Source organism: Ursus arctos, unplaced genomic scaffold (genome assembly GCF_023065955.2).
Source record: "Ursus arctos isolate Adak ecotype North America unplaced genomic scaffold, UrsArc2.0 scaffold_18, whole genome shotgun sequence".
Classification (NCBI taxonomy): Eukaryota; Metazoa; Chordata; class Mammalia; order Carnivora; family Ursidae; genus Ursus; species Ursus arctos.
Window position 1 is genome coordinate 40373417 of NW_026622852.1, and position 12756 is coordinate 40386172.

General features: G+C 37.0%; 1 protein-coding gene across 1 annotated transcript in view; it reads left to right on the forward strand.

Moving 5' to 3' along the window:
• The window catches only part of KIAA1958 (KIAA1958 ortholog), a 150822-nt gene that overhangs the window by 63824 nt on the left and 74242 nt on the right, over positions 1 to 12756 (forward strand). Inside the window, exon 2 of the mRNA XM_026513760.4 lies at positions 9305 to 10499. Coding sequence (XP_026369545.1) covers positions 9329 to 10499 — 1171 coding nt within the window. The 5' untranslated portion in view covers positions 9305 to 9328. The remainder of the gene's footprint in view (positions 1 to 9304; positions 10500 to 12756) is intronic.

Consider the following 12756-nt stretch of genomic DNA (forward strand, 5'->3'; position numbering starts at 1 on the left):
ATTAGGGGCCCATTTTACCTCTGTATGACTTCATGGAAACTTAATTAAATTACATCTGCAATTACAGGTTACCTAATAAGTAACATTCTGAGGTACTGAGATTTAGGACTAAAACATATCTTTTGTTTGTGGGGGAGGGAACAATTCAGTCCATAACACAGTATTTAGCATATAACAGGTATTTAATAGATATTTACTGAATTGAAATATAAATGAAATACATGTTATATATTCATGGCATAGAATTGAAAGCTTTTTTTATTATGATTTTTAAATTTGCTAGGTACAAAGTATCTTTTAGATTTGTCTGTTTCCAAAAATTACATGATGGATTACATGGTACTTGTAACATTTGAAAATTTAATAAATGTATTATCTTAAAGTAAAGCACATATTATATAGTCTGAGTTCTACATTTGTAAGCTCACTTTTAATGCTTGTACTAATTTATGTAACTTACAGATAAATTTTTTTAAACAATAGATGGGTTTTGGCAGCTCTTTCTGCCCATGGGTCTGCCTATACTTTAATAAAACCACTCCTTTTGCACCGCCCTCCCCCCAAAAGATGGGTATTATAGTTTGGAAAGCATATTTTAGGCCTCAGTAGGAATAAATACCCTTTCTCTGTCCTTTAACTGTATTATTAAAGTAGTATCTTCTTTCTGCACATTATTTTTTTTTAATGTTTTTTTATTATATTATGTTAGTCACCGTACAGTACATCCCCGGTTTCCAATGTAAAGTTCGATGATTCATTAGTTGTGTATAACACCCAGTGCACCATGCAACACGTGCCCTCCTTACTACCCATCACCGGTCTATCCAATTCCCCCGCCCCCCTCCCCTCTGAGGCCCTCAGTTTGTTTCTCATAGTCCATAGTCTCTCACTTTCTGCACATTATTGTGCATTAATGTTGGAACTTCTTTCTTCAGATGTTTTTTAGTAGAATTCCATTGTTGGAATATTTTCCCATATTTAGCATATATAATAAATTGCATCCTTTAATGAAAATATGGGGAAATTAGGCTTATATGAAACACTTTTTAGATTCTAAGAGTTGTAGTTAATGGAAAAATAAAATAGGAAGTGTATGTCATTCTCAGTAAATAAGAAAAACATAGTAACCTTATTTCTAGTTTGGATAGAAGCCATACTTCCCACAGTTTGTTTTATTTTCTTTTGTTTCTAGCTTTGTTAGTCACTGGTCTGTTAGTTGAGACATCATCAGTGCTTTTTAGACCATATCCAAGTTTCCTTAGATAGCATTGAAAGTTACATAGGGGATCTCCTGAAAGAAGGTAGCAATTGTTGAGTGTGTTTAAGTTTGATGAATACCTTCACCATCCCTGGATTGTTTATATTCCATTAGCAACTGATGTAGCCCAGTTTATCAAAATTTTTAAGGCTTGTACTTTTGCATCCTAAGAAACCTTTCCCTACCCCAAGGTGACAAAGATATTATCCTATGATTTCTTCTGGAATTTTTCTAGTTTTAGATTTATTTATTTAGTTAGTTAGTTAGTTAGTTAGTTAGTTAGTTTATTTAAGTAGGTTCCACGCCTAGGGTGGAGCCCGGAGTGGGGCTTAAACTCACGAATGTGAGATTAAAACCAGAGCTGAGATGAGGAGTTGGGTGCTCAACTGACTGAGCCATCCAGGCACCCCCCCTGTGTTTTATTTTATTTTATTTTTTTTAAAGATTTATTTATTAATTTGGCAGAGAGAGACAGCCAGAGAGAGAGGGAACACAAGCAGGGGGAGTAGGAGAGGAAGAAGCAGGCTCCCAGCGGAGGAGCCTGATGCGGGGCTCCATCCCATAACGCCGGGATCACGCCCTGAGCCGAAGGCAGACGCTTAACGACTGAGCCACCCAGGCGCCCCTCGGCACCCCCCTATGTTTTAGATTTAGGTCTATGATCCATTTTGAGTTAATTTTTATTAACTCAAAGGTTGGTTGGTGGTTTTTTAATGGCTGTCCAATTGATTTAGCATTGTTTGTTGAAAAATTTTTCCTTTCCTATTGAATTCCCTTTGCCTTTTGAAGAAAATCAGTTGACAGAATATGTGTGGGTTTGTTTCTGGATACTCATTCTGTTCCATTGATGTACATGTCTATTCTTTTGTCAGTACCCCCATGATCTTGATTACTATAGCTTGAAATTATTCTAAGCCTTGAAATCAGGTATAGTGAGTTCTCCAACTTTATCTTCATTTAAAGATTTTGCTTTGGTTATTCCAGATCTTTTGCATTTCCATATAAATGTTAGAATCAATGTATCTATTTCTTGTAAAAAAGCCAACTGGAATTTTGATTGGAATTGCATTGAATATATAGATCAGTTGGGAATAATACCAACCTAACAATATTGAATCTTCAAATCCACAAATACAGTATTTATCTCTATTTATTGATGTCACATTTAATTCTCTCAGCAATGTTTTGTAGTTTTTAGTATAGAAGTCTTGGATACTTTTGTTAGATTTAGCCCTAGGTGTTTAATACTTTTGACACGACTATAAGTAGAATTTTTAAAGAGTTAATTTTCTAATGTTTCGTTGCTAGTATACAGAAAAGAATGGATTTTTAAAAAATATTAATTTTTTACCCAATTACTTTGCTAAGAAATTCGTTTATGAGTTCTAGCAGTTTCATGAATTCTCTGGAATTTTCAACAAACAGCAGTATCATCTACATGTAAAAACAGTTTTACTTCTTCTAATTTTTCTATCTTTTATTTCCTTTTATTTCATTATTTCAGTGTGACAGTACTGAATAAAAGTGATGCAAGAGCATTCTTGTCTTACTCCTGATCTTGGGAGAAAACAATTCAGTCTTTTATATTGTTTAATATTAGCTCTAGATTTTATATATATATATATATCAGCTTGAGGAAGTTCCTACTATTATTAGCTTACTAAGAGTTTTTAATTGTTAGTGAATATTTAATTTTGTCAAATGCTTCGTTTGCGTCTATTGAGATGATCATGTATGGTTTTTCTCCGGTGGACTGTTAATATGTTGAATTATATTGGTTGATTTTTTTTTTTTTTTTTTTTTTTAGATTTTATTTATTTGACAGAGAAAGAGAGAGCCAGTGAGAGAGGGAACTCAAGCAGGGGGAGTGGGAGAGGAAGAAGCAGGCTCCCAGCGGAGCAGGGACCCCGATGTGGGACTCGATCCCAGGACCTGGGATCACGCCCTCCGAAGGCAGATGCTTAATGACTGAGCCACCCAGGCGCCCCCTATATTGGTTGATTTTTGAATGTTCAGCTAACTTTGCATTCTTGGGATAAGGCTTACTTGGTCATGATTTATTATCCATTTTATATATTGTTGGATTCATTTTGCTAATGTTTTGTAAAAGATTTTTGCATAAAATAAGGAATGTTGATCTGTAATTTTCTTTACTGTAATATTTTTGTCAGGTTTTGTTAGTAGGGTTATGCTGGCCTCCTTAGACAAGTTGGATAATGTTCCCTTCTCTTCCTATTTTTTTAAAAATATTTGCATAATTTTGGTATTCTTTCTTCCTTGAATGTGTGATAGAATTTACCAGTGATATATTTCTTTTTTTTTTTTTTTCAAGATTTCATTTATTAGAGAGAGAGAGCACATGGTGAGGGTGGGCAGAGGGAGAGGGAGAAGCAGACTCCCTGCTGAGCAGGGAGCCCAACACCAGGCTGGATCCCAGGATCCTGAGATCATGACCTGAGCAGAAGGCAGATGCTTAATCGACTGAGCCACGCAGGCACCCTGCAGTGAAATCTTTCTTTTGGAGATTTTTTTTTTTAAACATTCAACTTCTTTTATAGCTATATGGCTACTAAGATTTTCTTTTTTTTTTTTTTTTCTTGTGTCAATTTTGTCATCCATAAGCAATTGATGTATTTAGTGGTATTAAAACAATAGCAACACCAAATCCTTTGAAAGATTCAGGACCTTATAAAGAGATTGACTATAAGGGCTGTGGGGCAGATTGTAACTGAAGTGAGGTAAAAGCCAACTAGACATTCACTGGTATTTGGCTGGTAACTCATTTTGTCAGGTTTTGGGAAAGTGACATAATCTTTTCATACTCTTTTTTTTTTTTTTCCTAAAAAGCTTTTCTCAGTCTTTTGAAAGAAAAACATTTTCATGGACCTTCTTTATACCCAGTGCTGCCTTAAGTCATTTTTGGTCACAATGTTATTTAAGTAAGTATAAACATAATATTTATGCTTATAGTTCTGAGACAGCCGTAAACCAAAATAGTAAGACCAAAGTTCAAATTTTGGTTCTACCACTGCTTTGTTCAAGTAACTTAGTTTACTTATTTATAAAATGAGGATAATAATTTATTTAACTTATTAGGATTATTACTATAATTAGGATTATTTGTATGTCAAGTCCTAGAATAGTGCCTGGCAACTAACAGTTGTTCAATAAATATTAGCTGTAATAATAACTGGTTTTATATTACTCTACTGAAACCTTAATGATCAGTGTTGGGTTTATTTTTTGTTTAATTTTTTAAAGATTTTATTTATTTATTTGAAAGAGAGAGAGCACAAGCAGGGGGAGCAGCAGAGGGAGAGGGAGAAGCAGACTCCCCACTAAGCAGGGAGCCTGATGCGGGCCTCGATCCCAGGACACCGGGATCATGACCTGAGCTGAAGGCAGATGCTTAACTGACTGAGCCACCCAGGCGCCCCTAGTGTTGGGTTTAATAGTAGAAAGTCTGACTCTGTATTTAATGGCTTTCAGATTTTGACTTTAGTAATGTAAATACTGATACATAGAGTGTCTTCTTGCATAAGTTAACATATAATGTGGTAATAATAACTTCATAGCTTTGTTTGCTAATTTAAGATAAGCAAATTTCATACTTAACCTAAACTCTGTTAGTCAGGACTCTTTGAGTTTTGTTTTGTTTTATTTTTAAGATTTATTTATTTATTAGAGCAAGCAGGAGGGAGGGGTAGAGGAGAGGAAGAGAGAGAATCCGAAGCAGACTCCTAACTAACGTGGGTCTTGATGCGGGGCTTGATCTCATGACCCTGAGATCATGACCTGAGCCGAAACCAAGAGTTGGATACTCAACTGACTGAGCCACCCAGGTGCCCCTCTTTGAGTTTGTTTTTTTAATCAAGTGTCACATGATAACTCTATAAAGCTGAGTGTCTAATCCAATCATTGCCCATATCAGATATGGGAAAATACTGTCTGAAGTTATTTTTAATTCTTGAAAATGTAGAAAAGACATTATTTTTCAGTGTAGAGCTCATCATCAGACTTTTGAAGCACAGTAGGTTCTAGAACTGACTTATTTTCAGCACTTTGGAAATACCTTAATTGTCTTCTTATTGATTTTGTTTTGTATTAAATTTAGAATGTATTGCAGTATATTGATAGCTATTCCTTGTCAGCTTGGACTCAATCCATTTAATTACCCTACATATCAGCAAATATGCTCTCATAACTATATTGGTTAACATTGGTTGCCTGGCTGAAATATATTAATAATGATAACTTGAAAATATTTTCATTTTATGATACTCAAGAAAAGTTTAAGAGCCTCTTGATGAGATTGCTAGTGAATTTCAGAATGTAATAAAAGTGACTTATGATTACTACCTATTGATTCTTAAAGGTTGGTGATTATTACATAATTAAGTGGATAAGCTTTTAACAAAATTTAAACTTTTATCTGTTTTGTCTTTTATTATAATTTTTTTTCCTGGCTTGTGGGACCTTCAGCAAAGGTACTATTTTACCACTGTATAGTAGCTCTTACCTGAACAGTCAGTTCTTTGGAGTTCCACATGCTTATATAATTTTGTGTTTTGATTCTGCCGCATTTTTATGTATTTGAACTGTTACAACATCTTCATTCAAATATTGTGCCATAATGTATATTCATTGCTTTCTATGAACATGTATATTTATTTCAACTCCTTTTTATCTTCTCATTACCCTGTAACACTTAAAGTGGTGTATTGCTTCAGTATCACATATGCCATTTTCATGATGTCAGATCATGATGCCTTTCATTTGAGAATTATTAATTCAAAAGACAAGTTTTATATTTCTATCTGCTAAAAAGGAAACAACATGAACAGGTTTCCGAACAAATTGGAAGTTGAGTCATGTCACTTTAGGTGATTATGGACAATAATCTGAGTATAGATACAAAGGCAATATTTGGATCTAAGGTGTTTATTTAGATGATTCACAATATACTTTTATTAATCATATTTTTACTAGTATCAAAATGAAAACAGTTATAAATATTTTGGAATAGAATTATAGACCTCCCAATAATTTATTTGTGGAGTCCAGTTTGAAAAACAATTGTACTTGGTGGGGTGGTGCAGATAAATTGAAGGATTCTACTCTGAGGTTCCAAAAACCAGAAATGAATATTATTTTTTGTGTATCAGTTAGTAACTGAGTTCAGCAATTCATTTATTATTTCATTGATTGAAATACTCCAATAACAGTGGCTTAAGCAAGATCAAGGTCTTATCTTTCATTATGTAACAAAGAATCCTAAATAGTTCAGAGTTGACGCAGTGGCTCTGTGATGTCAACAGGGACCCAAGCTCCTTCTGAATGTTCTCTCCCATCCTTAAGTTCTTATTTCATGTTTCCAATATGGTCTCTGGAGCACCAGCTATCGTGTCCTTATTCCAGGCAGAAAGAAGGGGAAGAACAAAGGGAAAAAGACAAAAAGGCCAAAATCAGACAAGTCACTCAGTGTCTTTTATTTACATATTATTGACCAGAACTGTGTCATATGACAAGTCCTACTTCAAGGGAAGCTGGGAAATCTGTTTTAGGTGAACATATTGCTGCCCCAACAAATTGGGACTCTCTGTAAGGTAAAAGAGAGAAGGAATACTGGGTAAGCATATGGTCTCTGCCATACCAATTAAATAGATATATTAAGAAAGCTTAAAAAACAAACATCAAAAACCTCAGTCTTTTTTTTTAACCAAGTTTTTAATTTTAATTCCAGTATAGTTAACATACAGTATTATATTAGTTTCAGGTGTACAATATAGTGATTCAACAGCTCTATACATTACTCAGCGCTCATTGTGATAAGTGTACGAGTCTTTCTCTTTTATCTGCATTTTTACCTTAAAGTTATATGAAAGGAGTATAAATAAAATAAGTCCCTAAATTCCTAAAGTATGAAGGGAACATAAAGATCATACAGTGCTGACATTTTAGCTTAGAAGTAATTAGTGACTTGTCTGAGGCCACAGACATCAACTCCAGGACTAGAATTGAAGTTCCCAACTCCGACACCAGTTACTGGTCTTTCCATTCACTGTACTGCTTCATAAAATCTGGTAGCTCACTTACTACTCTCCTATGCACAAGACAGCTGTGGTTTGGTTATACCACTGGGGAGAAATATCCTCTGCTCCCTTCAGTGATTACAATAAAAGTGATAGGAGGAAATTTCATGTTTCTTATTTGAAGGTCTTATGTTTGGTTAGTGTTGATGGCACTGCCAGTATTTATATATTTATTGATTCATTCTTCATTTGTTCATCATTAACAATAGATTATAAAGTCTCAAGAGCAGGACCATATTATATTAATATCTCTGTCCCCAACTAGGTCCTCATCAATGAATGAAAAATTATAGCCCCTTATACTAAAATATTACAAATAAATAAATAAAAAGTTTAAAAAATCATAGTTCCTGTCCTCAGGGAATTCTCAGTCAAGTTTGAGAGACAGACAAGAATGGCAATGATAACAGTACAGAAATAACTCAAGAGATGATAGGAGTACAAGTGAAGAATGAATACAAGTGAATAAATATCTGAGGCCGAAAGTCTGTAAAAACTTTAACAGGAAGTGGTCCCGAGTTCAGTTTTGAGAGGGTTTTCCAGATGACGAAAGAAGAGGGTGCATATCAAGCCAAAGAACGAGTTTTTAGAGGTCCAGTGAGTGTGAGAAACTGTTTAGAGAAGAGGAGACCATGAGAAATGTGGGAAGAGCCCATAGTAGTAGGAAATGCGGCTTTGAGGAGTTGACTGTAGCCATGACCACATCACAGAGGCCTCATAACATGTGAAAGGGTTTGAATTTACCTAACGATTGATGGGGCGCCACGGAAGTTCAGATGTGCCCTTTTGTATGGCCACCTGACATTACCGTTAGACCTTGGCATCTTAGTGCAGAGCCCACCTAACAGTGAGGCACCACTTCTCACTCATAGCTGCAGATGGACAGGGCAGACTAAACCATTCATCAAGATCCTTGGTCTTGCCCCGCTCAAATCTCCCCAGAATCTCCCCTTTATCAGAAACTTACTTGACCTTTCTAATCACATGTAGACTCCACATGCCCCATTTTACTTTTCTTGCCCATCATGTTGTCCTCATTGTTACTCAGCCAAGGACCCATAACAAGTGATTCTTTTTGACCTCCGGCCAGTAAGAATGGTAGCTCAGATGGTGGAATAAACCAGACACATCTTTTACTTCTAAATTGTGAGATGAAAGGCAGTATTTCAGGAATTTCACCCAGCAAGGAGGCAGCAAGCTAGGTCCTAAGATTTGGTTTAGAGTCCTGGCACCTGGCCCACCCATCCTTGCTTCTGGTCTACAGACTGCCTGTGCCCCTGACCCCAGCAGGCGCCCTCTAGTGGCTCTCCTCCCTGTCCACTCTCCCTTCCCTGCTAAAGACTTTTCTCCCCCACTACAGCGCTTCATTCTCTCCTTGGACTCTCAGTTAACATCATTTGTTTTCTGGTGCCCAGCAGAGAATTGACTTCCCTCCTGTGACTTATCCTAGAATGGATCTAAGCCTTTGTTGGTTCTGCCTTTAGTAATGAAGTTTCTGATGGCAGAGGGTAAAGTTGGAAGTGCATCCTCTTGGTTAATACAGACAATGTACACATTTTATTAAGGAGCTGACTAAACCTCTCTTTGTGACTGACTTTGGAAGTAAAATGTACTGTGAAAAAGTTCATCTCTTTTTTATTGCTTAATTTTTTTTCTTTCCCACTTTTTTTCTCATGCAGATATTTTATGCAGATATTATTATAACATCAAGGAAACTAACAAAAATCATCTTGTCTCACAGCCATAAGGCATCACTGTTTCATTTTGTTTTGTTTTTACTTTTCCCTGTATTCTCTTCCAATCTCTGCCCGTGTGCAGCGATATTAACTAGATACAGTTTTGAAGGGCATTTCTTTTTTATGCCACATGGTCATAGTTCAAGGAAATTGAAGTAATGGAGATATGGGAATATCTTGGGTAATAATGGCTTTTTATTTTGATTATTTCCCTTTAGGAAAGACACTGCTGATCCTGTAACATGGAGGATTGCCTTCATACTTCATCTGAGAATCTGTCCAAATTGGTCAGCTGGGCCCACAGCCATGGGACCATTTGCAGCCTTATTCCAAACCTGAAACACTTGCTTTCGGAAGGTTCCCATGGGAACCTCACAGCAATGTGGGGCTGTAGTGCTGGCCATGCTTATCACTGGCCACTGACAGCTACTTGCAGAGCTGGGTCCCAAGAAAGGGTCTGTTTCCAGGATAACAGAAGTTTTAATTCTGATAGTCCCAGTATAATTGGAGTACCCTCTGAGACACAAACTAGCCCTGTTGAAAGGTACCCTGGGAGACCAGTGAAAGCGAAACTAGACTGTAATCGGACGAGAGACTCTTGTGACTTCTCTTATTGCAGTGAGCCCTCTGAACTGGATGAAGCTGTTGAAGAATATGAAGATGAAAACACTCTGTTCGACATGGTTTGTGAGTCCTCTGTTACAGACGAGGATAGTGACTTTGAACCCCAAACCCAAAGGCCTCAAAGCATTGCTCGAAAAAGGCCTGGAATAGTCCCATCTTCTCTCCATTCCAGCTCCCAGGCTCAAATGGTTGATGAGTGCAGCAATGATGTCATCATTAAGAAAATCAAACAAGAGATTCCTGAAGATTATTACATTGTGGCGAATGCAGAGCTGACCGGAGGGGTAGATGGACCAGCCCTGTCATTGACACAGATGGCAAAACCCAAGCCTCAGACTCATGCTGGTCCCTCCTGCATGGGGTCTGCTAAGCTGATTCCCCATGTGACATCTGCCATTGGCACAGAGCTAGACCCACACGGTGTGTCTGCATCCCCCTCTGTCATGTCCAGACCAATCGTCCAGAAGACTGCCAGGGTATCTCTGGCTTCACCAAACAGAGGACCCCCTGGTGCCCATGGCACCAACCAGCAGGTGGCCATGCAGATGCCTGTGAGCACATCCCATCCTAACAAACAGATCAGCATCCCTTTGTCTGCCCTGCAACTGCCTGGACAGGATGACCAAGTTGCTTCTGAAGAGTTCCTGCCCCATCTGCCCAGCCAGGTCTCCTCCTGTGAGGTAGCTCTTTCTCCCTCAGTTAACACAGAGCCAGAAGTGAGCTCCAGTCAGCAGCAGCCCCCAGTCGCTCCAACCATAACCACTGAGGCCACAGCACAGTGCATACCAGGTATGGCACATGAGGTGACAGAGAGTCCCTCATCCATGTATGTCAGAGAATTCTGCGCCGTCAGCACTTACAAAACCATTGGCTCAGTTTGCTAGAATTCAGGCCTTTATTATTCCCAGAAAGATAGAAATAATGAAATATATTCTATCCAGGTGATACTCTGAAGGAAATTCATCTGAATTAAGGCCATCTGTCCAGTCAGTGTACCTCAGGGCTGAGAGGGCAGCTGTAGGATTGTGCCGTTGATATTGCATGGCTAGATTGAAGGTTTGTATCTGATCTTAAGCTGAATAATTTTTATTTTTATTATTTTTTTAAAGATTTTATTTATCTTAGAAAGAGAGAGCAAGTAAGTGGGGGTAGGGGCAGAGGAAGAGGGAGAGAGAGAATCTCAAGCAGACTCTGTGCTAAGCACGGAGCCTGAGGCAAGGCTTGATCTCACGACCCTGAGATTGTGACCTGAATCAAAATCAAGAGTCAGATGCTTAACTGACTGAGCCACCCAGGCGCTGCAAGCTGAATAATTTTTGTATATTAATGTTATCTTTGAAAAAAAATTTTTATGCTCTCCTATCAGTATGAAGTTATTTGGTTGCTGTTTGAAGCCAGAAGGATACTATGTTGGGTTAGGCATATAATGACAATAGAACTGGTGCTTTTCCATTATTATTTATTTGTCTGAACCAACTTGGCCTTTCTATTCATTTTAGTTGATGTGGCAGTTTAGAACAAGTATTTTTAAAAGCAACAAATAATTCTAAAAGAAGTATTTTATCTCATCTCAAAATTTCAAAGAGTCCAATAACTTGCACTCCTGGAATACATGGGCCTAACTGGAAGGGACTGAGAGGAAGAGAAATGATTGTATGAGGTCTCTATTTGATTTCTAATGTTCTGTAATTCTAACATGCAGTATTTATTTAATCTGGGCTATTACTATATAAAGAGGGTTTAGGGTCATGCATTTGGGTTCATTATTCAAATCTAACAAGCTGGAAGTAGAAACATGGACAAAGATGAACAGACATACAGAACAGATTATATAGAAAGCAGAAATTTGTGGCACGATTTGGTTTGTTTCATTTTAATCCCTCTGAAGGAAGTTGTGTATTTTGGGAAAAGTTTCCTAGAAGCCTGCAGTACCTGTGCCTTTACCCAATTTATGATTTTACTGACACAGTCATGGTATTATTAATAAGATATACAATGAAAATATTCATATCCTGATTCAAAATTATGCTTTTCAGTTTAATCATTTTTTTCTTTTTAAAATAATAAATTTAATGAGATATAATTCATATACCATGAGATATACTCTTTTTAAGCATACAGTTCAGTGGGTTTTGGTATATTTACGGAGTTGTGCAACCATCACCACTATCTAATTCAAAACACTGTTATCACCCCAGAAAGAAACCCATAGCCATCAGCAGTTCCTCTTTTCTTCCTCCCAGCCCATCAACCACTGATCTATTTTATGTTTCTATGGATTTGCCTATCCTGCACATTTCATTTAAGTGGAATCATAGCATGTGGCCTCTTGTGGCTACCTTCTTGCATTTAGCATTTTTTTTTTTACATTGTAGCATGTATCAGGGTTTCTTTTTATTGCCAAATAATATTTCATTATATGGATATACCATAGTTTTTCCTTTCATCAGTTGATGGACATTGAGGTTGTTTCTGTTTTTTGGCTATCATGAGTAATGCTGCTAATCACATTTGTATACAAGTTTTTGAGTGGACATATAATTTCATTTCATTTGGGCAACTACCTAGAAGTGAAATTGCTGGGTGTATGATAACTCTATGCTTAAATTTTTGAGGAGCTGCCAAATTATTTTCTTAGTAGCTCCACTATTTTACAATCACCAGCCATGTAAAAAGGTTCCTGTTTCTAAACATGCTGACCAATATTTGTTGTTTTCCATTAAAAAAAAAAAAAAAAATATCCTGGGTGCATGAAGTAGTATCTCATTGTGGTTTTGATTTCCATTACCTTAGTGACTGATGGTGTTGAACTTTTTAACAGTATGGTCTTTGGGTAATCTTGGCATAATTTAGACACGTTTTTATTAGGCTGGTTAAAGTCTTCGTACTAAGTAGGAAATTTGACTCTTAATGCACATAGGATATAAGTAGGTACCTTTTCACTTAAATAAATAGCTGTATCTGGTATATTTGTGTGTGTCCCCCCCGCCCCCATTTTCTAAAAATAAAATAAGAGATTTAGCCTGACAGAGTTTTCTACATTCTC